General features: G+C 43.2%; 1 protein-coding gene across 9 annotated transcripts in view; it reads right to left on the reverse strand.

Moving 5' to 3' along the window:
- NCOA1 (nuclear receptor coactivator 1) overlaps nt 1–27,730 on the reverse strand; it is a 554,024-nt gene that overhangs the window by 57,687 nt on the left and 468,607 nt on the right. For all 9 annotated transcript variants that reach the window (XM_056563793.1, XM_056563794.1, XM_056563800.1 and 6 more), the window contains 3 exons: nt 27,407–27,547; nt 22,615–22,762; nt 21,040–22,360 (listed from right to left, as the gene is read on the reverse strand). In XM_056563793.1, the coding sequence (XP_056419768.1) occupies nt 21,040–22,360; nt 22,615–22,762; nt 27,407–27,547 (1,610 nt within the window). The remainder of the gene's footprint in view (nt 1–21,039; nt 22,361–22,614; nt 22,763–27,406; nt 27,548–27,730) is intronic.

Consider the following 27,730-nt stretch of genomic DNA (forward strand, 5'->3'; position numbering starts at 1 on the left):
ACATATATAATTATATACAGTATATACCAGGTTATACCAGCATGGTCCATATCACTATATACAGGAGATATATAACTTATACCAGCTGTACATATATAATTATATACAGTATATACCAGGTTATACCAGCATGGTCCATATCACTATATACAGGAGATATATAACTTATACCAGCTGTACATGTATATTATATACAGTATATACCCAGGTTATACCAGCATGGTCCATATCACTATATACAGGAGATATATAACTTATACCAGCTGTACATATATATTATATACAGTATATACCAGGTTATACCAGCATGGTCCATATCACTATACACAGGAGATATATAACTTATACCAGCTGTATATATATAATTATATACAGTATATACCCAGGTTATACCAGCATGGTCCATGTCACTATATACAGGAGATATATAACTTATACCAGCTGTACATATATATTATATACAGTATATACCAGGTTATACCAGCACGGTCCATATCACTATATACAGGAGATATATAACTTATACCAGCTGTACATATATAATTATATACAGTATATACAGGTTATACCAGCATGGTCCATATCACTATATACAGGAGATATATAACTTATACCAGCTGTACATATATATTATATACAGTATATACCCAGGTTATACCAGCATGGTCCATATCACTATATACAGGAGATATATAACTTATACCAGCTGTACATATATAATTATATACAGTATATACTAGGTTATACCAGCATGGTCCATATCACTATATACAGGAGATATATAACTTATACCAGCTGTACATATATATTATATACAGTATATACCAGGTTATACCAGCATGGTCCATATCACTATACACAGGAGATATATAACTTATACCAGCTGTATATATATAATTATATACAGTATATACCCAGGTTATACCAGCATGGTCCATGTCACTATATACAGGAGATATATAACTTATACCAGCTGTACATATATATTATATACAGTATATACCAGGTTATACCAGCACGGTCCATATCACTATATACAGGAGATATATAACTTATACCAGCTGTACATATATAATTATATACAGTATATACAGGTTATACCAGCATGGTCCATATCACTATATACAGGAGATATATAACTTATACCAGCTGTACATATATATTATATACAGTATATACCCAGGTTATACCAGCATGGTCCATATCACTATATACAGGAGATATATAACTTATACCAGCTGTACATATATAATTATATACAGTATATACCAGGTTATACCAGCATGGTCCATATCACTATATACAGGAGATATATAACTTATACCAGCTGTACATATATATTATATACAGTATATACCAGGTTATACCAGCATGGTCCATATCACTATATACAGGAGATATATAACTTATACCAGCTGTACATATATATTATATACAGTATATACCCAGGTTATACCAGCATGGTCCATATCACTATATACAGGAGATATATAACTTATACCAGCTGTACATATATATTATATACAGTATATACCCAGGTTATACCAGCATGGTCCATATCACTATATACAGGAGATATATAACTTATACCAGCTGTACATATATCTTTTTTTTAGGATTATTTTTAGCAGAAAATCTTATTTATTGATTATTTTTTTTATTTTCCAGACTAAGCAGACATACGGCTCAGAAGTCACAGACGTGCTCGGCGGCGATACTAAACATCCATAAGTGATTTCGGACTAACAAGCGTGGCGCGGCTGCAGTCACGGTGAAGCCTTCGTCTCGCTCCGCACCCAGTCCATTGCCATGGTGCTTGTTGCCTGGTTCCCATCAGTAAAGTCTTCAGTTTCAACAACATATTAATCAGGGCCGGGGTGCTGCGGCACATCTCCATCATCCCCATCAATCACCGCAATGATTTCTAATCTCTGCACTAGGGCAGGAGCGGCAAAAAAGGAAGTGGCGTTCTGAGATAGCGGGATAGGCGCCATGTCGGATTAGCGATGGGGTATGCAGGAAATTTTATTGTATTTTTTATCCATTTTTAGAGGATTAAAAAAATCATTCAAATTTTTCTACAACAACGTTACATTTTGAGATCCACGCTTGCTGTCAGTGAATGGAAATATTTACATTGCGCAGGTAATAACTTGTAGCCAGTCAAGACGATCATCTACATCAGTGTTTCCCCTGCCAGGGTGCCTTCTGCTGTTGCCAAACTACAACTCCCAGCCTTTGGCTGTCCGGGCATGCTGGGAGTTGTAGTTTTGCAACAGCTGGAGACACAATGGTTGTGAAACACTGGTCTATATGTGCAACCATGACATATTGCCACCAAAATAGAGCCAGACAACGTGCCTCCATAAAAGAGCCAGACATAGTGCTTCATAATAGAGCCAGACATAGTGCCTCCATAATAGAGCCAGACATAGTGCTACATAATAGAGCCAGAAATAGTGCCTCCATAATAGAGCCAGACACAGTGCTACATAGTAGAGCCAGACATAGTGCTACATAATAGAGCCAGACATAGTGCTACATAATAGAGCCAGACATAGTGCTACATAATAGAGCCAGACATAGTGCTACATAATAGAGCCAGACACAGTGCTACATAATAGAGCCAGACATAGTGCTACATAATAGAGCCAGACATAGTGCTACATAATAGAGCCAGACACAGTGCTACATTATAGAGCCAGACATAGTGCTACATAATAGAGCCAGACATAGTGCTACATAATAGAGCCAGGTTTAGTGCTTCATAATAGAGCCAGACACAGTGCTACATAATAGAGCCAGACATAGTGCTTCATAATAGAGCCAAACATAGTGCTTCATAATAGAGCCAGACATAGTGCTTCATAATAGAGCCAGACATAGTGCCTCCATAATAGAGCCAGACACAGTGCTACATAATAGAGCCAGACATAGTGCTTCATAATAGAGCCAGACATAGTGCTTCATAATAGAGCCAGACATAGTGCCTCCATAATAGAGCCAGACACAGTGCTACATAATAGAGCCAGACATAGTGCTTCATAATAGAGCCAGACATAGTGCTTCATAATAGAGCCAGACATAGTGCTTCATAATAGAGCCAGACACAGTGCTACATAATAGAGCCAGACATAGTGCTACATAATAGAGCCAGACATAGTGCTTAATAATAGAGCCAGACATAGTGCTACATAATAGAGCCAGACATAGTGCTACATAATAGAGCCAGACACAGTGCTACATAATAGAGCCAGACACAGTGCTACATAATAGAGCCAGACATAGTGCTTCATAATAGAGCCAGACATAGTGCTTCATAATAGAGCCAGACATAGTGCTACATAATAGAGCCAGACACAGTGCTACATAATAGAGCCAGACACAGTGCTACATAATAGAGGCAGACACAGTGCTTCATAATAGAGCCAGACATAGTGCTTCATAATAGAGCCAGACGTAGTGCTACATAATAGAGCCAGACGCAGTGCTACATAATAGAGCCAGACATAGTGCTACATAATAGAGCCAGACATAGTGCTACATAATAGAGCCAGACATAGTGCTACATAATAGAGCCAGTAATAGTGCTACATAATAGAGCCAGACATAGTGCTACATAATAGAGCCAGAAATAGTGCTACATAATAGAGCCAGACATAGTGCTACATAATAGAGCCAGACATGGTGCTACATAATAGAGCCAGACATGGTGCTACATAATAGAGCCAGACATAGTGCTACATAATAGAGCCAGACATAGTGCTACATAATAGAGCCAGACATAGTGCTACATAATAGAGCCAGACATAGTGCTACATAATAGAGCCAGACACAGTGCTACATAATAGAGCCAGACATAGTGCTACATAATAGAGCCAGACATAGTGCTACATAATAGAGCCAGACATAGTGCTACATAATAGAGCCAGACATAGCGCTACATAATAGAGCCAGACATAGTGCTTCATAATAGAGCCAGACATAGTGCTACATTATAGAGCCAGACACAGTGCTACATAATAGAGCCAGACATAGTGCTACATAATAGAGCCAGACATGGTGCTACATAATAGAGCCAGACATAGTGCTACATAATAGAGCCAGACACAGTGCTACATAATAGAGCCAGACACAGTGCTACATAATAGAGCCAGACATAGTGCTACATAATAGAGCCAGACATAGTGCTACATAATAGAGCCAGACACAGTGCTACATTATAGAGCAAGACACAGTGCTACATAATAGAGCCAGACATAGTGCTACATAATAGAGCCAGACATAGTGCTACATAATAGAGCCAGACATAGTGCTACATAATAGAGCCAGACATAGTGCTACATAATAGAGCCAGACATAGTGCTACATAATAGAGCCAGACATAGTGCCTCCATAATAGAGCCAGACATAGTGCTTCATAATAGAGCCAGACATAGTGCCTCCATAATAGAGCCAGACACAGTGCTACATAATAGAGCCAGACATAGTGCTTCATAATAGAGCCAGACATAGTGCCTCCATAATAGAGCCAGACATAGTGCTTCATAATAGAGCCAGACATAGCGCTACATAATAGAGCCAGACATAGCGCTTCATAATAGAGCCAGACATAGTGCTACATAATAGAGCCAGACATAGTGCTACATAATAGAGCCAGACATAGTGCTTCATAATAGAGCCAGACACAGTGCTACATAATAGAGCCAGACATAGTGCTACATAATAGAGCCAGACATAGTGCTTCATAATAGAGCCAGACATAGTGCTACATAATAGAGCCAGACATAGTGCTACATAATAGAGCCAGACATAGTGCTACATAATAGAGCCAGACATAGTGCTTCATAATAGAGCCAGACATAGTGCTTCATAATAGAGCCAGACACAGTGCTACATAATAGAGCCAGACATAGTGCTACATAATAGAGCCAGACATAGTGCTACATAATAGAGCCAGACATAGTGCTTCATAATAGAGCCAGACATAGTGCTTCATAATAGAGCCAGACACAGTGCTACATAATAGAGCCAGACATAGTGCTACATAATAGAGCCAGACACAGTGCTACATAATAGAGCCAGACATAATGCTTAATAATAGAGCCAGACACAGTGCTACATAATAGAGCCAGACAAAGTGCTACATAATAGAGCCAGACATAGTGCTTCATAATAGAGCCTGACACAGTGCTACATAATAGAGCCAGACACAGTGCTACATAATAGAGCCAGACACAGTGTTACATAATAGAGCCAGACATAGTGCTACATAATAGAGCCAGACACAGTGCCTCCATAATAGAGCCAGACGTAGTGCCTCCATAATAGAGCCAGACACAGTGCTACATAATAGAGCCAGACACAGTGCTACATAATAGAGCCAGACACAGTGCTCCATAATAGAGCCAGACGTAGTGCCTCCATAATAGAGCCAGACGTAGTGCCTCCATAATAGAGCCAGACACAGTGCTACATAATAGAGCCAGACACAGTGCTCCATAATAGAGCCAGACGTAGTGCCTCCATAATAGAGCCAGACGTAGTGCCTCCATAATAGAGCCAGACACAGTGCTACATAATAGAGCCAGACGTAGTGCCTCCATAATAGAGCCAGACATAGTGCTTCATAATAGAGGCAGACACAGTGCCTCCATAATAGAGCCAGACACAGTGCTCCATAATAGAGCCAGACGTAGTGCCTCCATAATAGAGCCAGACGTAATGCCTTCATAATAGAGCCAGACACAGTGCTACATAATAGAGCCAGACACAGTGCTACATAATAGAGCCAGACATAGCACTACATAATAGAGCCAGACATAGTGCTACATAATAGAGCCAGACACAGTGCTACATAATAGAGCCAGACACAGTGCTACATAATAGAGCCAGACATAGTGCTTCATAATAGAGCCAGACACAGTGCTACATAATAGAGCCAGACACAGTGCTACATAATAGAGCCAGACATAGTGCTACATAATAGAGCCAGACATAGTGCTACATAATAGAGCCAGACATAGTGCTACATAATAGAGCCAGACATAGTGTGCTACATAATAGAGCCTGACATAGTGGTACCATAATAGAATCAGACATACCGTGTTCCCCCGAAAATTAGACGTATCCTTAAAATAAGCCATACCAGCAGTTCTATCTATATGCCTAATATAAGCCATACCCCCGAAAATAAGCCATGGTGGTAGACGTGGCTTATTGAAGCTAATGAAGATCCTTCTTGACAGGTACCGTACTGTATGGATATCCCTGCAGTGGCGGCGGGTCCCGTGTCCTAGCTGATTCCAAGACGGCAGCTAACATGCAGAGCAACGTGTCCCAGCTGATCAGCGGGACGTGAGGTCTGTGCAGTGGCGGCAGTGTCCCGGGACGGCAGCTGACTTGCAGGGCGTCATGAATGCATAAGACATCCGCTGAAACCAAGCCATGGTGTGTCTTTTTGAAGAAAAATAAATATAAGACAGTGTCTTATTTTCGGGGAAACACGGTAGTGCTGTCATAATAGAGGCAGGCATAGCACTACATAATAGAGCCAGACATAGTGCTACATAATAGAGCCAGACACAGTGCTACATAATAGAGCCAGACATAATGCTTCATAATAGACCCAGACAAAATGCTTCATAATAGAGCCAGACATAGTGCTTCATAATAGAGCCAGACATAGTGCTACATAATAGACCCAGACATAATGCTTCATAATAGAGCCAGACATAGTGCTTCATAATAGAGCCAGACATAGTGCTACACAATAGAGCCAGACATAGTGCTTCATAATAGACCCAGACATAGTGCTTCATAATAGAGCCAGACATAGTGCTTCATAATAGAGCCAGACATAGTGCTACACAATAGAGCCAGACATAGCGCTACACAATAGAGCCAGACATAGTGCTACATAATAGAGCCAGACATAGTGCTTCATAATAGAGCCAGACACAGTGCTACATAATAGAGCCAGACACAGTGCTACATAATAGAGCCAGACATAGTGCCTCCATAATAGAGCCAGACACAGTGCTACATAATAGAGCCAGACACAGTGCTACAAAATAGAGCCAGACATAGTGCTTCATAATAGAGCCAGACATAGTGCTACATAATAGAGCCAGACATAGTGCTACATAATAGAGCCAGACATAGTGCTTCATAATAGAGCCAGACACAGTGCTACATAATAGAGCCAGACATAGTGCTACATAATAGAGCCAGACATAGTGCTTCATAATAGAGCCAGACATAGTGCTACATAATAGAGCCAGACATAGTGCTACATAATAGAGCCAGACATAGTGCTACATAATAGAGCCAGACATAGTGCTTCATAATAGAGCCAGACATAGTGCTTCATAATAGAGCCAGACACAGTGCTACATAATAGAGCCAGACATAGTGCTACATAATAGAGCCAGACATAGTGCTACATAATAGAGCCAGACATAATGCTTAATAATAGAGCCAGACACAGTGCTACATAATAGAGCCAGACAAAGTGCTACATAATAGAGCCAGACATAGTGCTTCATAATAGAGCCTGACACAGTGCTACATAATAGAGCCAGACACAGTGCTACATAATAGAGCCAGACACAGTGTTACATAATAGAGCCAGACATAGTGCTACATAATAGAGCCAGACACAGTGCCTCCATAATAGAGCCAGACGTAGTGCCTCCATAATAGAGCCAGACACAGTGCTACATAATAGAGCCAGACACAGTGCTACATAATAGAGCCAGACACAGTGCTCCATAATAGAGCCAGACGTAGTGCCTCCATAATAGAGCCAGACGTAGTGCCTCCATAATAGAGCCAGACACAGTGCTACATAATAGAGCCAGACACAGTGCTCCATAATAGAGCCAGACGTAGTGCCTCCATAATAGAGCCAGACGTAGTGCCTCCATAATAGAGCCAGACACAGTGCTACATAATAGAGCCAGACGTAGTGCCTCCATAATAGAGCCAGACATAGTGCTTCATAATAGAGGCAGACACAGTGCCTCCATAATAGAGCCAGACACAGTGCTCCATAATAGAGCCAGACGTAGTGCCTCCATAATAGAGCCAGACGTAATGCCTTCATAATAGAGCCAGACACAGTGCTACATAATAGAGCCAGACACAGTGCTACATAATAGAGCCAGACATAGCACTACATAATAGAGCCAGACATAGTGCTACATAATAGAGCCAGACACAGTGCTACATAATAGAGCCAGACACAGTGCTACATAATAGAGCCAGACATAGTGCTTCATAATAGAGCCAGACACAGTGCTACATAATAGAGCCAGACACAGTGCTACATAATAGAGCCAGACATAGTGCTACATAATAGAGCCAGACACAGTGCTACATAATAGAGCCAGACATAGCGCTACATAATAGAGCCAGACACAGTGCTACATAATAGAGCCAGACATAGTGCTACATAATAGAGCCAGACATAGTGTGCTACATAATAGAGCCTGACATAGTGGTACCATAATAGAATCAGACATACCGTGTTCCCCCGAAAATTAGACGTATCCTTAAAATAAGCCATACCAGCAGTTCTATCTATATGCCTAATATAAGCCATACCCCCGAAAATAAGCCATGGTGGTAGACGTGGCTTATTGAAGCTAATGAAGATCCTTCTTGACAGGTACCGTACTGTATGGATATCCCTGCAGTGGCGGCGGGTCCCGTGTCCTAGCTGATTCCAAGACGGCAGCTAACATGCAGAGCAACGTGTCCCAGCTGATCAGCGGGACGTGAGGTCTGTGCAGTGGCGGCAGTGTCCCGGGACGGCAGCTGACTTGCAGGGCGTCATGAATGCATAAGACATCCGCTGAAACCAAGCCATGGTGTGTCTTTTTGAAGAAAAATAAATATAAGACAGTGTCTTATTTTCGGGGAAACACGGTAGTGCTGTCATAATAGAGGCAGGCATAGCACTACATAATAGAGCCAGACATAGCACTACATAATAGAGCCAGACATAGCACTACATAATAGAGCCAGACATAGTGCTACATAATAGAGCCAGACACAGTGCTACATAATAGAGCCAGACACAGTGCTTCATAATAGAGCCAGACATAGTGCTACATAATAGACCCAGACAAAATGCTTCATAATAGAGCCAGACATAGTGCTTCATAATAGAGCCAGACATAGTGCTACATAATAGAGCCAGACATAATGCTTCATAATAGACCCAGACAAAATGCTTCATAATAGAGCCAGACATAGTGCTTCATAATAGAGCCAGACATAGTGCTACATAATAGACCCAGACATAATGCTTCATAATAGAGCCAGACATAGTGCTTCATAATAGAGCCAGACATAGTGCTACACAATAGAGCCAGACATAGTGCTTCATAATAGACCCAGACATAGTGCTTCATAATAGAGCCAGACATAGTGCTTCATAATAGAGCCAGACATAGTGCTACACAATAGAGCCAGACATAGCGCTACACAATAGAGCCAGACATAGTGCTACATAATAGAGCCAGACATAGTGCTTCATAATAGAGCCAGACACAGTGCTACATAATAGAGCCAGACACAGTGCTACATAATAGAGCCAGACATAGTGCCTCCATAATAGAGCCAGACACAGTGCTACATAATAGAGCCAGACACAGTGCTACAAAATAGAGCCAGACATAGTGCTTCATAATAGAGCCAGACATAGTGCTTCATAATAGAGCCAGACACAGTGCTACATAATGGAGCCAGACATAGTGCTTCATAATAGAGCCAGACATAGTGCTTCATAATAGAGCCAGACACAGTGCTACATAATAGAGCCAGACATAGTGCTTCATAATAGAGCCAGACACAGTGCTACATAATAGAGCCAGACATAGTGCTTCATAATAGAGCCAGACATAGTGCTTCATAATAGAGCCAGACACAGTGCTACAAAATAGAGCCAGACACAGTGCTACATAATGGAGCCAGACATAGTGCTTCATAATAGAGCCAGACATAGTGCTTCATAATAGAGCCAGACACAGTGCTACATAATAGAGCCAGACATAGTGCTTCATAATAGAGCCAGACACAGTGCTACATAATAGAGCCAGACATAATGCTTCATAATAGAGCCAGACATAGTGCTACATAATAGAGCCAGACATAGTGCTACATAATAGAGCCAGACATAGTGCTTCATAATAGAGCCAGACATAGTGCTTCATAATAGAGCCAGACACAGTGCTACAAAATAGAGCCAGACACAGTGCTACATAATGGAGCCAGACATAGTGCTTCATAATAGAGCCAGACATAGTGCTTCATAATAGAGCCAGACACAGTGCTACATAATAGAGCCAGACATAGTGCTTCATAATAGAGCCAGACATAATGCTTCATAATAGAGCCAGACATAGTGCTACATAATAGAGCCAGACATAGTGCTACATAATAGAGCCAGACATAGTGCTACATAATAGAGCCAGACATAGCGCTACATAATAGAGCCAGACATAGTGCTTCATAATAGAGCCAGACATAGTGCTACATAATAGAGCCAGACATAGTGCTACATAATAGAGCCAGACATAGCGCTACATAATAGAGCCAGACATAGTGCTTCATAATAGAGCCAGACATAGTGCTTCATAATAGAGCCAGACACAGTGCTACAAAATAGAGCCAGACACAGTGCTACATAATGGAGCCAGACATAGTGCTTCATAATAGAGCCAGACATAGTGCTTCATAATAGAGCCAGACACAGTGCTACATAATAGAGCCAGACATAGTGCTTCATAATAGAGCCAGACACAGTGCTACATAATAGAGCCAGACATAATGCTTCATAATAGAGCCAGACATAGTGCTACATAATAGAGCCAGACATAGTGCTACATAATAGAGCCAGACATAGTGCTACATAATAGAGCCAGACATAGCGCTACATAATAGAGCCAGACATAGTGCTTCATAATAGAGCCAGACATAGTGCTACATAATAGAGCCAGACATAGTGCTACATAATAGAGCCAGACATAGTGCTACATAATAGAGCCAGACACAGTGCTACATAATAGAGCCAGACACAGTGCTACATAATAGAGCCAGACACAGTGCTACATAATAGAGCCAGACACAGTGCTTCATAATAGAGCCAGACATAGTGCTACATAATAGAGCCAGACATAGTGCTACATAATAGAGCTAGACATAGCGCTTCATAATAGAGCCAGACATAGTGCTACATAATAGAGCCATAGTGCTTCATAATAGAGCCAGACATAGTGCTACATAATAGAGTCAGACATAGTGCTACATAATAGAGCCAGACATAGTGCTACATAATAGAGCCAGACACAGTGCTACATAATAGAGCCAGGCACAGTGCTTCATAATAGAGCCAGACATAATGCTTCATAATAGAGCCAGACATAGTGCTACATAATAGAGCCAGACACAGTGCTTTATAATAGAGCCAGACATAGTGCTACATAATAGAGCCAGACACAGTGCTACATAATAGAGCCAGACATAATGCTTCATAATAGAGCCAGACATAGTGCTTCATAATAGAGCCAGACATAATGCTTCATAATAGAGCCAGACATAGTGCTTTATAATAGAGCCAGACATAGTGCTACATAATAGAGCCAGACACAGTGCTTCATAATAGAGCCAGACACAGTGCTACATAATAGAGCCAGACATAGTGCTTCATAATAGAGCCAGACACAGTGCTACATAATAGAGCCAAACATAGTGCTTCATAATAGAGCCAGACACAGTGCTACATAATAGAGCCAGACACAGTGCTACATAATAGAGCCAGACATAATGCTTCATAATAGAGCCAGACATAATGCTTCATAATAGAGCCAGACACAGTGCTACATAATAGAGCCAGACACAGTGCTACATAATAGAGCCAGACATAGTGCTTCATAATAGAGCCAGACATAATGCTACATAATAGAGCCAGACATAGTGCTACATAATAGAGCCAGACATAGTGCTTCATAATAGAGCCAGACACAGTGCTACATAATAGAGCCAGACATAGTGCTACATAATAGAGCCAGACACAGTGCTACATAATAGAGCCAGACATAGTGCTACATAATAGAGCCAGACATAGTGCTACATAATAGAGCCAGACATAGTGCTTTATAATAGAGCCAGACATAATGCTACATAATAGAGCCAGACATAGTGCTACATAATAGAGCCAGACACAGTGCTTCATAATAGAGCCAGACACAGTGCTACATAATAGAGCCAGACATAATGCTTCATAATAGAGCCAGACACAGTGCTACATAATAGAGCCAGACATAGTGCTACATAATAGAGCCAGACATAGTGCTACATAATAGAGCCAGACATAGTGCTACATAATAGAGCCAGACATAGTGCTACATAATAGAGCCAGACATAGCGCTACATAATAGAGCCAGACACAGTGCTACATAATAGAGCCAGACATAGTGCTACATAATAGAGCCAGACATAGTGCTACATAATAGAGCCAGACATAGTGCTACATAATAGAGCCAGACATAGTGCTACATAATAGAGCCAGACATAGTGCTTCATAATAGAGCCAGACATAGTGCTACATAATAGAGCCAGACACAGTGCTTCATAATAGAGCTAGAAATAACACCCAACAGATTGACAAGTTTTTTGGCTTGTACACAGAGGACCCAGAGGCCTCTTTATCCTCTGGAGGAGGTGATGGAGGTGGGAAAGGTGGGAGCAGTGAACAACGCTCTGTGCTACAAATATACAATTTTCATAGAATTTAATTATTTTTCTTTGCTATTTCTTGCTGGTACCAGAGCTCCTCCCTTTCTATATGCCGCATGAATTAACCTAATTTATAATGTAAATTAATCAAAGGAAAGACAAATGTGAGAAGTAGGCCATGTAGGAGAGCCAGATATAGAGGAGGAAGAACACCGCATAAATAGGAAGATCTGCAACTCAGGAGTCCGGAAAAGTTAGAAAACACATGAGGGAGCAGCATCGGAGGACAAATTGGTTGTCACCCAGCTTTCCCAGAATCCTTAGTAATATTTTGACACCTCTTCTTTTACACTTCTTTACCTCCCCCTTGTTACTTCTCTTAATCATACCCCCCCTCATTCCTTCTTTGCATTATACTCACCCCCTCGTTCCTCCTTTGCATTATACTCACCCCCTAGTTCCTTCTTTGCATTATACTCACCCCCTCGTTCCTCCTTTGCATTATACTCACCCCCTCGTTCCTCCTTTGCATTATACTCACCCCCTCGTTCCTCCTTTGCATTATACTCACCCCCTCGTTCCTCCTTTGCATTATACTCACCCCTCTTTCCTTCTTTGCATTATACTCACCCCCCCGTTCCTCCTTTGCATTATACTCACCCCCTCGTTCCTCCTTTGCATTATACTCACCCCCTCGTTCCTTCTTTGCATTATACTCACCCCCTCGTTCCTTCTTTGCATTATACTCACTCCCTCGTTCCTTCTTTGAACTATACTCACTCCCTCATTCCTTCTTTGCATCATTCACCCCCTCGTTCCTTCTTTGCATTATACTCATGCCCTCGTTCCTTCTTTGCATTATACTCTACCCCCTCATTCCTCCTTTGCATTATACTCACCCCCTCATTCCTTCTTTGCATTATACTCACCCCCTCTTTCCTTCTTTGCATTATACTCACTCCCTCATTCCTTCTTTGCATCATTCACCCCCTTGTTCCTTCTTTGCATTATACTCACCCCCTTGTTCCTTCTTTGCATTATACTCTCCCCCCTCGTTCCTTCTTTGCATTATACTCTACCCCCTCGTTCCTTCTTTGCATTATACTCACCCCCTCGTTCCTTCTTTGCATTATACTCACCCCCTCGTTCCTTCTTTGCATTATACTCACTCCCTTGTTCCTTCTTTGAACTATACTCAACCCCTCATTCCTTCTTTGCATCATTCACCCCCTCGTTCCTTCTTTGTATTATACTCACCCACTCGTTCCTTTTTTAAGTTATACTAACCTCCCCTTGTTCCTTCTTTAAATTCTACTTACCCCCCCTGTTCCTTCTTTAAAGTATACTCACCCCTCAAACCTTCTTTTAAGTTATACTTGCCTCCCCTTACTCCTTTTTTTTTTAAATATACTCACCCCCCTCATTTCTTCTTTGCATTATTCTCTTCTCCCGTCAATCTTGTTTTTAAATTATACTCACCTATCCTCGTTCCTTCTTTGACCTATACTAACCTTACTTCATTGCTTCTATGGACTACACTCAGTTCTCTTCATTCCCTCTTTGTATTATACTCACTTTTTCCTGTACTTCTTGGGGTCCGCTTAAAACATTTGGCTAGTGTGCGTATAAAGGGGGTCTAGTGTGTGGTTTGTATACGTTTAGGGGGTCTGGTGTGGTCTGTATTAAATAAGGGGGTCTGGTGTGGGGTCTGTATAAGATGAGGGGGTCTGGTGTGTGGTCTGTATATAAGATGTGGGGGTCTGGTGTGTGGTCTGTATATAAGATGTGGGGCTCTGGTGTGTGGTCTGTATATAAGATGTGGGGGTCTGGTGTGTGGTCTGTATATAAGATGTGGGGCTCTGGTGTGTGGTCTGTATATAAGATGTGGGGGTCTGGTGTGTGGTCTGTATATAAGATGTGGGGGTCTGGCGTGTGGTCTGCATAAGATGAGGGGGTCTGGTGTGTGGTCTGTATTAAATAAGGGGGATGGTGTGTGGTCTGTATATAAGATGTGGGGGTCTGGTGTGTGGTCTGTACAAGATGAGGGGGTCTGGTGTGTGGTCTGTATAAGATGAGGGGGTCTGGTGTGTGGTCTGTATTAGATAAGGGGGGGGGTCTGGTGTGTGGTCTGTATAAGATGAGGGGGTCTGGTGTGTGGCCTGTATTAGATAAGGGGGTCTGGTGTGTGGTCTGTATTAGATAAGGGGGTCTTGTGTGTGGTCTGTATAAGATGAGGGGGTCTGGTGTGTGGTCTGTATTAGATAAGAGGGTCTGGTGTGTGGTCTGTATTAGATAAGAGGGTCTGGTGTGTGGTCTGTATTAGATAAGGGGGTCTGGTGTGTGGTTTGTATAAGATGAGGGGTCTTGTGTGTGGTCTGTATAAGATGAGGGGGTCTAGTGTGGTCTGTATTAGATAAGGGGGTCTGGTGTGTGGTCTGTATAAGATGAGGGGGTCTGGTGTGTCGTCTGTATAAGATGAGGGGGTCTGGTGTGTGGTCTGTATAAGATGAGGGGGTCTGGTGTGTGGTCTGTATAAGATGAGGGGTCTGGTGTGTGGTCTGTATAAGATGAGGGGTCTGCTGTGTGGTCTGTATATAAGATGTGGGGGTCTGGTGTGTGGTCTGTATATAAGATGTGGGGGTCTGGTGTGTGGTCTGTATAAGATGAGGGGTCTGCTGTGTGGTCTGTATATAAGATGTGGGGGTCTGGTGTGTGGTCTGTATAAGATGTGGGGGTCTGGTGTGTGGTCTGTATTAGATGAGGGGGTCTGGTGTGTGGTCTGTATAAGATGAGGGGGTCTGGTGTGTGGTCTGTAGAAGATGAGGGGGTCTGGTGTGTCGTCTGTATAAGATGAGGGGGTCTAGTGTGTGGTCTGTATAAGATGAGGGGGTCTGGTGTGTGGTCTGTATAAGATGAGGGGGTCTGGTGTGTGGTCTGTATAAGATGAGGGGGTCTGGTGTGTGGTCTGTATAAGATGAGGGGGTCTGGTGTGGGGTCTGTATAAGATGAGGGGGTCTGGTGTGTGGTCTGTATATAAGATGTGGGGGTCTGGTGTGTGGTCTGTACAAGATGAGGGGGTCTGGTGTGTGGTCTGTATAAGATGAGGGGGTCTGGTGTGTGGTCTGTATTAGATAAGGGGGGGTCTGGTGTGTGGTCTGTATAAGATGAGGGGGTCTGGTGTGTGGCCTGTATTAGATAAGGGGGTCTGGTGTGTGGTCTGTATTAGATAAGGGGGTCTTGTGTGTGGTCTGTATAAGATGAGGGGGTCTGGTGTGTGGTCTGTATTAGATAAGAGGGTCTGGTGTGTGGTCTGTATTAGATAAGAGGGTCTGGTGTGTGGTCTGTATTAGATAAGGGGGTCTGGTGTGTGGTTTGTATAAGATGAGGGGTCTTGTGTGTGGTCTGTATAAGATGAGGGGGTCTAGTGTGGTCTGTATTAGATAAGGGGGTCTGGTGTGTGGTCTGTATAAGATGAGGGGGTCTGGTGTGTCGTCTGTATAAGATGAGGGGGTCTGGTGTGTGGTCTGTATAAGATGAGGGGGTCTGGTGTGTGGTCTGTATAAGATGAGGGGTCTGGTGTGTGGTCTGTATAAGATGAGGGGTCTGCTGTGTGGTCTGTATATAAGATGTGGGGGTCTGGTGTGTGGTCTGTATATAAGATGTGGGGGTCTGGTGTGTGGTCTGTATAAGATGAGGGGTCTGCTGTGTGGTCTGTATATAAGATGTGGGGGTCTGGTGTGTGGTCTGTATAAGATGTGGGGGTCTGGTGTGTGGTCTGTATTAGATGAGGGGGTCTGGTGTGTGGTCTGTATAAGATGAGGGGGTCTGGTGTGTGGTCTGTAGAAGATGAGGGGGTCTGGTGTGTGGTCTGTAGAAGATGAGGGGGTCTGGTGTGTCGTCTGTATAAGATGAGGGGGTCTAGTGTGTGGTCTGTATAAGATGAGGGGGTCTGGTGTGTGGTCTGTATAAGATGAGGGGGTCTGGTGTGTGGTCTGTATAAGATGAGGGGGTCTGGTGTGTGGTCTGTATAAGATGAGGGGGTCTGGTGTGGGGTCTGTATAAGATGAGGGGGTCTGGTGTGTGGTCTGTATATAAGATGTGGGGGTCTGGTGTGTGGTCTGTATAAGATGAGGGGGTCTGGTGTGTGGTCTGTATAAGATGAGGGGGAATGGTGTGTGGTCTGTATAAGATGTGGGGGTCTGGTGTGTGGTCTGTATAAGATGAGGGGTCTGGTGTGTGGTCTGTATATAAGATGAGGGGGTCTGGTGTGTGGTCTGTATAAGATGAGGGGGTCTGGTGTGTGGCCTGTTTTAGATAAGGGGGAATGGTATGTGGTCTGTATTAGATAAGGGGGTCTGGTGTGTGGTCTGTATTAGATAAGAGGGTCTGGTATGGTCTGTATTAGATAAGAGGGTCTGGTGTGGTCTGTATTAGATAAGGGGGTCTGGTGTGTGGTCTGTATAAGATGAGGGGTCTGGTGTGTGGTCTGTATATAAGATGAGGGGGTCTGGTGTGTGGTCTGTATAAGATGAGGGGGTCTGGTGTGTGGTCTGTATAAGATGAGGGGGTCTGGTGTGTGGTCTGTATAAGATGAGGGGGTCTGGTGTGTGGTCTGTATAAGATGAGGGGGTCTGGTGTGTGGCCTGTATTAGATAAGGGGGTCTGGTGTGTGGTCTGTATAAGATGAGGGGGTCTGGTGTGTGGTCTGTATTAGATAAGGGGGTCTGGTGTGTGGCCTGTATTAGATAAGGGGGTCTGGTGTGTGGTATGTATTAGATAAGGGGGTCTGGTGTGTGGTCTGTATAAGATGAGGGGGTCTAGTGTGTGGTCTGTATAAGATGAGGGGGTCTGGTGTGTGGTCTGTATAAGATGAGGGGGTCTGGTGTGTGGTCTGTATAAGATGAGGGGGTCTGGTGTGTGGTCTGTATAAGATGAGGGGGTCTGGTGTGTGGCCTGTATTAGATAAGGGGGTCTGGTGTGTGGTCTGTATAAGATGAGGGGGTCTGGTGTGTGGTCTGTATTAGATAAGGGGGTCTGGTGTGTGGCCTGTATTAGATAAGGGGGTCTGGTGTGTGGTATGTATTAGATAAGGGGGTCTGGTGTGTGGTCTGTATAAGATGAGGGGGTCTAGTGTGTGGTCTGTATAAGATGAGGGGGTCTGGTGTGTGGTCTGTATAAGATGAGGGGGTCTGGTGTGTGGTCTGTATAAGATGAGGGGGTCTGGTGTGTGGTCTGTATTAGATAAGGGGGTCTGGTGTGTGGTCTGTATAAGATGAGGGGGTCTGGTGTGGGGTCTGTATAAGATGAGGGGGTCTGGTGTGTGGTCTGTATAAGATGAGGGGGTCTGGTGTGTGGCCTGTTTTAGATAAGGGGGAATGGTGTGTGGTCTGTATAAGATGAGGGGGTCTGGTGTGTGGTCTGTATAAGATGAGGGGTCTGGTGTGTGGTCTGTATATAAGATGTGGTCTGGTGTGTGGTCTGTATATAAGATGAGGGGGTCTGGTGTGTGGTCTGTATAAGATGAGGGGGTCTGGTGTGTGGCCTGTTTTAGATAAGGGGGAATGGTATGTGGTCTGTATTAGATAAGGGGGTCTGGTGTGTGGTCTGTATTAGATAAGGGGGTCTAGTGTGTGGTCTGTATTAGATAAGAGGGTCTGGTGTGGTCTGTATTAGATAAGGGGGTCTGGTGTGTGTTCTGTATAAGATGAGGGGTCTGGTGTGTGGTCTGTATATAAGATGAGGGGGTCTGGTGTGTGGTCTGTATAAGATGAGGGGGTCTGGTGTGTGGTCTGTATAAGATGTGGGGGTCTGGTGTGTGGTCTGTATATAAGATGTGGGGGTCTGGTGTGTGGTCTGTATATAAGATGTGGGGGTCTGGTGTGTGGTCTGTATATAAGATGAGGGGGTCTGGTGTGTGGTCTGTATATAAGATGTGGGGGTCTGGTGTGTGGTCTGTATATAAGATGAGGGGGTCTGGTGTGTGGTCTGTATTAGATAAAGGGGTCTGGTGTGTGGTCTGTATATAAGATGTGGGGGTCTGGTGTGTGGTCTGTATATAAGATGAGGGGGTCTGGTGTGTGGTCTGTATTAGATAAAGGGGTCTGGTGTGTGTTGGGGGGGTCATATGTACTATTTGTAATTTAGGGGTATGTCTTACACAAGTGGGCAGGGCATAAGGTAAAATACATAGAAGACATTGAACAGCGCGTTTTTCCCCTCTTTGAAGTCTCCTTGATGTACCTCCTCAAATCGCTAGTCACCTATTTTAACCTGGAGCCTGGAACCTATATTAGGGACCTGATCTGGAAAGTCAATCCCAATCCCTATGTGAAGATGTTGGCACAGTAGGACAAAGCTGTATGAATGTCCCAAGGTTCCTTCTATGAAAGGCTGCGGCTGGGGGAACAAGGAGTGATGTGCTGGCGGCAATCCAGGAGAGCTAGATATAGCAATAAGCCAGAGCCCCCCGAGAGGGTATCCCCAAAAGAAAATGCAACTACAAACAGCATCTATATAAAGCCTCAATGCTTCCTTCTAATCCCCCCCGAGGGTTCATTCTGATGATTGAGTATGGTTCTGATACAAAGGAACGCTCGCTGAAAATACTTAAAGGCTGCGGGTAAAGAGTTCAGGGGGAATCAGCGAAGATTTACAGTGAGAACCGTATGGAAAATACAACCCTCATCCTCCGAGGTGGAGGCCCGGTGTATGGAGAGAAAATTAACCCCATACAGTCATACAACATATACTCAAAGGGGTACTCCAATGGCCAGCGTTCGGAACATTTAGTTCCCAACGCTGTGTGCGCGCTGCGGGGGTCGGCCAACGCCCCTTCCCATAGACTTTCATTTAGGGGATGTGGCGTGAGGTCACAAAGGGGGCATGGCCGACCCCCACAGTGCGCACACAGCGTTCCGAACACTGGCCAGTCGAGAACCCCATTAAAGAAGATTTCCAGTGCTAAGAACTTTATCCCCTATCAGTATGGGGGCCCCGCCCTGGGTCTGTGCTGCTACAGCGCGTTTCATACCCAGCACATCAGCTGGTTGAAACAGGCCACCTCCATTAATCTCAACGTTCCTGAGTCTCCACCATCCCATAGAAATGAATGGCGGAAACATGTTTGAACTAGTTGACCTGCTGTGTACAAAACATCACACAGAACAGTAGAGTCGGGGGAGGGTGTCCCGCAAACAGACATTTACCCCCTATCCTGCAGGTAGGGGATACATTTCTTTACACTGGACATTTTCTTTAAACTCTGACTAGAGTCACCCTAAACGTCCATGTACCATTTCTGAGAGACCCTGAACGTCAGCCACCCATCAGTGATGGTTATTCTACAGTGATATGACCCCAAAAGTGTCAGCGAATCCCGCAGGTCCAATTTGACTCCAACTGCGCATCTCAGGACCTTAAAGAGTACCTCTCATGATCTTGTTAAATGTTATAATCCTCCCAGTTCGCTGCCCCCATCATGATAAACCACCCCCTGCCTTCATTTTTATAATTTTTTTGTTTTCTACCTTGATATTGCTCTGTATTTTCTGCTCAGTCTCAGTCAGATTCACAGACTGGGAATGGGGCGTTCCCCAGCAGGCGTGACCTCATCGGAAGCCATACAGGGGAGAACTTCCTCCCTCATTCTGCTACACACAGTCCAGAGCAGTTCAGAGTGAGATGATCTATGATTGGCTAAGGTTGCACACACACCCCTCAGCACTCCAGACTGCATTTCCTGATTTTGGACTGTTCAAAGTCTGTGCAAGAGATGGGGAAGAAATGTGTTCTGGACAAGTAGGGAGACACCTAGTGGCAGCTTTTTTTAAACATAAATAAAACATAGAAAACTTCATTTTTTTAATTTTTTTTTAAAACAAAGTACATTAGAAAGATTTTTTTAAAATTTACCATAAGGAATGCAATAGCAAAAATTTGTTTTAATGAGAGTGCCCATTTAAGGTCAGGATTATGTGGTCACACATCAGACTGCAGGGACATGGCATTGCCTCTGTATGGCGTTGGTTTCCAATCTTTGGTTCTCCAGCTAGAAGTTGTGGGTTTGCATCCGCTGAAGAGCCAAAGGCTGGAGACCACTGGTAGAAGGTATCTAGAAAGGTCTAAGCAATGTAAGTTCTACCCCAAAAGTCTCAAACTGTGGCCCTCTAGAAGTTGCAAAACTTCAACTCCCCGCATGCCCGGACAGCCGTTGGCTGTCCGGGCATGCTGGGAGTTGAAGTTTTGCAACATCTAGAGGGCCACAGCTCGAGACCACTGGTCTACCCAGACACTCACCTGGTCGTGCGTCTCCAGTTTGATGTCTTCTTGCATTGGCTTCCCCATAGTGTTGGTAGCAGAGACGCACTGATCGATTGACTCGGTCTTCTCCACTTTCACTTTCACATCATCCAGACTCAGAGGAGTGGGTTTCACCTCTTTCTCATCCAGTAGGTTACGAAGAATTTGATCTTTGGAGTCCTTTTTCTCCACTTTTATCTCAGACGTGTTCCCCGGAGTCTGGCTACTGCCGGACCCAGAGCTTTTCTTGTCGTGGTCTATAGACAAAGTACTTAAGTCCGAGGGGCTCCCTTCTTGTAGGAGTCGATGCAGTAACTTGTGCCTCTCGGTCAAAGAGCTGTGAGATGAAGGACACGTCCCACTCGAGGAACTTCCACAGCTCGAGTTGGACACAACGGGGCAGGTTAAAGGATCTCTGCAAGTAGGGTCGCCCTCCCGCAACTTGCTTTCAGCAGTGGATGCCAAGAGTTGTACAAGTTTTTGACTGGAAGCAGCCAGGGAACTTTTGCTATCCCCGTCTCCGACCCTGTTCTCACTATTGTTCCCAATATTGTTGTCCTTGGGTTCCATTTTTATGGACTGCATACCAAGTCTCCCAGGAGAGCTCTGGGATGAAATCTGCCGTACGACAGGGGATGTGGTAGAATAGGTTGACTGGTTGTTAGGTCCATCATTCATGACCTGATTCATTGGGGAATTAGAAAAAAACCTACCATTGTTGTTGGTGCACATCCCACCTACCATGCCGGGAGATGGAGAAGAATACCCTACGGGGGTCATGGGTCCTTCATTGAGCATTGGCATTGAATTTGGTGGAACGTTGGAGAACGATCTGCTGTTACTATTACAACCGCTGCTTGAGATCCCGACAGGGGAGTGCATGGTAGGCATTGGGGGAGAAAAGGGGTTACCTGAAGTTCGAGGCCGAGACACCAACCCTGGACTTCCCCGGGGCCTCGGAGACATGAACTGAGGAGGACTTATCCCTGGACTACTCATAGGGGAACTGTTGAGGTTTAGATTGTTACTGTTTTGGGGTCCAGCCTGCCCCACATTTAAGGCAACATTGGTTCCAATCTGACTTCCAGGGGAACATCCATAGTTTGTTTGGCTGGTGTTGGAGCTGCTGATGTTATGGAGGCCAGTGACCTGCTGCTGATTCATACTAGAGGTCAGCATGTTGCCACTGGATGGGGAGGTGGTCGAAGAGAAGGGCGCCCCCGAAGCTGGCGAGATGGTACAGTTGATTGAGGGGCTAAGCCGGGGTAGTGACATTCCTGAGTTAGTGTTGTCTTGACTACAAAGAGAGCTTTGATCCCTGAAAGAAAATAAAAGATATGTAAGATATATACAGCAAATTATATGGAGGAGACTCCACTCTTCGATAAGTTGTCTATGAGATACAAATAAAGCAGAGCTGAACGTGTCCTGCCTTATTGAGATGGGATTAGGCCAAATGGGAAACTCAGTTCTGACCCATCAAAAAGTGCAAGGTCTATGGACAGAGATGGAGCCCCCCTATTATGTTAACAACAATGCAAGATGGCAGCCACTTGCCATCATCTCCATCACCTTTCAATGAAATGAATTCCCATGACGAAAGGTTGCATCTCAGCATTCTGAGGGTAGTACAGCTTGCACTTGGTGTGTGCGCTCAGCTCGGTCCCGTCACTCAGGGTGAACTTGTATGATGGACTGCAGGCCGTTCCCTTCATCATTACTGCAGGAGGGAAGCAGAAGGGAAGTGTCAGACTCAGCTAGTCAGTGATGGTGTAATAGATATTACATGTATGTCTATGGTGATGTCACTCAGGATCAGTACAGGATAAGTAATGTAATGTATGTACACAGTGACCTCACCAGCAGAATAGTGAGTACAGCTCTGGAGTATAATACAGGATATAACTCAGGATCAGTACAGGATAAGTAATGTAATGTATGTACACAGTGACCTCAACAGCAGAATAGTGAGTACAGCTCTGGAGTATAATACAGGATATAACTCAGGATCAGTACAGGATAAGTAATGTAATGTATGTACACAGTGACCTCACCAGCAGAATAGTGAGTACAGCTCTGGTGTATAATACAGGATATAACTCAGGATCAGTACAGGATAAGTAATGTAATGTATGTACACAGTGACCTCACCAGCAGAATAGTGAGTGCAGCTCTGGAATATAATACAGGATATAACTCAGGATCAGTACAGGATAAGTAATGTAATGTATGTATACAGTGACCTCACCAGCAGAATAGTGAGTACAGCTCTGGAGTATAATACAGGATATAACTCAGGATCAGTACAGGATAAGTAATGTAATGTATGTACACAGTGACCTCACCAGCAGAATAGTGAGTACAGCTCTGGAGTATAATACAGGATATAACTCAGGATCAGTACAGGATAAGTAATGTAATGTATGTATACAGTGACCTCACCAGCAGAATAGTGAGTACAGCTCTGGAGTATAATACAGGATATAACTCAGGATCAGTACAGGATAAATAATGTAATGTATGTACACAGTGACCCCACCAGCAGAATAGTGAGTACAGCTCTGGAGTATAATACAGGATATAACTCAGGATCAGTACAGGATAAGTAATGTAATGTATGTACACAGTGACCTCAACAGCAGAATAGTGAGTACAGCTCTGGAGTATAATACAGGATATAACTCAGGATCAGTACAGGATAAGTAATGTAATGTATGTACACAGTGACCTCACCAGCAGAATAGTGAGTACAGCTCTGGTGTATAATACAGGATATAACTCAGGATCAGTACAGGATAAGTAATGTAATGTATGTACACAGTGACCTCACCAGCAGAATAGTGAGTGCAGCTCTGGAATATAATACAGGATATAACTCAGGATCAGTACAGGATAAGTAATGTAATGTATGTATACAGTGACCTCACCAGCAGAATAGTGAGTACAGCTCTGGAGTATAATACAGGATATAACTCAGGATCAGTACAGGATAAGTAATGTAATGTATGTACACAGTGACCTCACCAGCAGAATAGTGAGTACAGCTCTGGAGTATAATACAGGATATAACTCAGGATCAGTACAGGATAAGTAATGTAATGTATGTATACAGTGACCTCACCAGCAGAATAGTGAGTACAGCTCTGGAGTATAATACAGGATATAACTCAGGATCAGTACAGGATAAGTAATGTAATGTATGTACACAGTGACCTCACCAGCAGAATAGTGAGTACAGCTCTGGAGTATAATACAGGATATAACTCAGGATCAGTACAGGATAAGTAATGTAATGTATGTACACAGTGACCTCACCAGCAGAATAGTGAGTACAGCTCTGGAGTATAATACAGGATATAACTCAGGATCAGTACAGGATAAGTAATGTAATGTATGTACACAGTGACCTCACCAGCAGAATAGTGAATACAGCTCTGGAGTATAATACAGGATATAACTCAGGATCAGTACAGGATAAGTAATGTAATGTATGTACACAGTGTCCTCACCAGCAGAATAGTGAGTACAGCTCTGGAGTATAATACAGGATATAACTCGGGATCAGTACAGGATAAGTAATGTATGTACACAGTGACCTCACCAGCAGAATAGTGAGTGCAGTTCTGCAGTATAATACAGGATTTAACTCAGGATCAGTACAGGATAAGTAATGTAATCTGTGTACACAGTGACCTCACCAGCAGAATAGTGAGTACAGCTCTGGAGTATAATACAGGATATAACTCAGGATCAGTACAGGATAAGTAATGTAATGTATGTACACAGTGACCTCACCAGCAGAATAGTGAGTACAGCTCTGGGGTATAATACAGGATATAACTCAGGATCAGTACAGGATAAGTAATGTAATGTATGTACACAGTGACCTCACCAGCAGAATAGTGAGTACAGCTCTGGAGTATAATACAGGATATAACTCAGGATCAGTACAGGATAAGTAATGTAATGTATGTACACAGTGACCTCACCAGCAGAATAGTGAGTACAGCTCTGGAGTATAATACAGGATATAACTCAGGATCAGTACAGGATAAGTAATGTAATGTATGTACACAGTGACCTCACCAGCAGAATAGTGAGTACAGCTCTGGAGTATAATACAGGATATAACTCAGGATCAGTACAGGATAAGTAATGTAATGTATGTACACAGTGACCTCACCAGCAGAATAGTGAGTACAGCTCTGGAGTATAATACAGGATATAACTCAGGATTAGTACAGGATAAGTAATGTAATGTATGTACACAGTGACCTCACCAGCAGAATAGTGAGTACAGCTCTGGAGTATAATACAGGATATAACTCAGGATCAGTACAGGATAAGTAATGTAATGTATGTACACAGTGACCCCACCAGCAGAATAGTGAGTACAGCTCTGGAGTATAATACAGGATATAACTCAGGATCAGTACAGGATAAGTAATGTAATGTATGTATACAGTGACCTCACCAGCAGAATAGTGAGTACAGCTCTGGAGTATAATACAGGATATAACTCAGGATCAGTACAGGATAAGTAATGTAATGTATGTACACAGTGACCTCACCAGCAGAATAGTGAGTACAGCTCTGGAGTATAATACAGGATATAACTCAGGATCAGTACAGGATAAGTAATGTAATGTATGTATACAGTGACCTCACCAGCAGAATAGTGAGTACAGCTCTGGAGTATAATACAGGATATAACTCAGGATCAGTACAGGATAAGTAATGTAATGTATGTACACAGTGACCTCACCAGCAGAATAGTGAGTACAGCTCTGGAGTATAATACAGGATATAACTCAGGATCAGTACAGGATAAGTAATGTAATGTATGTACACAGTGACCTCACCAGCAGAATAGTGAGTACAGCTCTGGAGTATAATACAGGATATAACTCAGGATCAGTACAGGATAAGTAATGTAATGTATGTACACAGTGACCTCACCAGCAGAATAGTGAATACAGCTCTGGAGTATAATACAGGATATAACTCAGGATCAGTACAGGATAAGTAATGTAATGTATGTACACAGTGTCCTCACCAGCAGAATAGTGAGTACAGCTCTGGAGTATAATACAGGATATAACTCGGGATCAGTACAGGATAAGTAATGTATGTACACAGTGACCTCACCAGCAGAATAGTGAGTGCAGTTCTGCAGTATAATACAGGATTTAACTCAGGATCAGTACAGGATAAGTAATGTAATCTGTGTACACAGTGACCTCACCAGCAGAATAGTGAGTACAGCTCTGGAGTATAATACAGGATATAACTCAGGATCAGTACAGGATAAGTAATGTAATGTATGTACACAGTGACCTCACCAGCAGAATAGTGAGTACAGCTCTGGGGTATAATACAGGATATAACTCAGGATCAGTACAGGATAAGTAATGTAATGTATGTACACAGTGACCTCACCAGCAGAATAGTGAGTACAGCTCTGGAGTATAATACAGGATATAACTCAGGATCAGTACAGGATAAGTAATGTAATGTATGTACACAGTGACCTCACCAGCAGAATAGTGAGTACAGCTCTGGAGTATAATACAGGATATAACTCAGGATCAGTACAGGATAAGTAATGTAATGTATGTACACAGTGACCTCACCAGCAGAATAGTGAGTACAGCTCTGGAGTATCATACAGGATATAACTCAGGATCAGTACAGGATAAGTAATGTAATGTATGTACACAGTGACCTCACCAGCAGAATAGTGAGTACAGCTCTGGAGTATAATACAGGATATAACTCAGGATTAGTACAGGATAAGTAATGTAATGTATGTACACAGTGACCTCACCAGCAGAATAGTGAGTACAGCTCTGGAGTATAATACAGGATATAACTCAGGATCAGTACAGGATAAGTAATGTAATGTATGTACACAGTGACCCCACCAGCAGAATAGTGAGTACAGCTCTGGAGTATAATACAGGATATAACTCAGGATCAGTACAGGATAAGTAATGTAATGTATGTACACAGTGACCTCAACAGCAGAATAGTGAGTACAGCTCTGGAGTATAATACAGGATATAACTCAGGATCAGTACAGGATAAGTAATGTAATGTATGTACACAGTGACCCCACCAGCAGAATAGTGAGTACAGCTCTGGAGTATAATACAGGATATAACTCAGGATCAGTACAGGATAAGTAATGTAATGTATGTACACAGTGACCTCACCAGCAGAATAGTGAGTACAGCTCTGGAGTATAATACAGGATATAACTCAGGATCAGTACAGGATAAGTATTATAATGAATATAAACAGTAGCTGAAGTTCTTGTGTAGATGGATTCTTTAGATAAACTTTATGACCCTTGAGCACTTACCTTCTTGAAAAAGCTGTTTGGCATAAGATGGTTCCGTACCCTGAGCTTGAAAGAAAGCATAGATACATTTTCTGACCAGGTCTTCCCACCCTGTGCTGCCTGAGGCTCTCAATGTACTGGTATCAATGGAGATGATTTTTCCTAAAAATGAGAAGAAATAATAAATAAATCCTTGCCGTCGTTCGTGGAGACAGTCTCCCGTTATGAGGCGGATGGGCTCGTGTTTAATAGGAAAAATGACAACATTGTCTCCCGTCATCACACAGAACGGCACCTAACTCCGGGATCCGGCTGCTGCGGCCTCGCAGGGAGGAAAGATTTCTG

Source organism: Hyla sarda, chromosome 3 (genome assembly GCF_029499605.1).
Source record: "Hyla sarda isolate aHylSar1 chromosome 3, aHylSar1.hap1, whole genome shotgun sequence".
NCBI lineage: Eukaryota > Metazoa > Chordata > Amphibia > Anura > Hylidae > Hyla > Hyla sarda.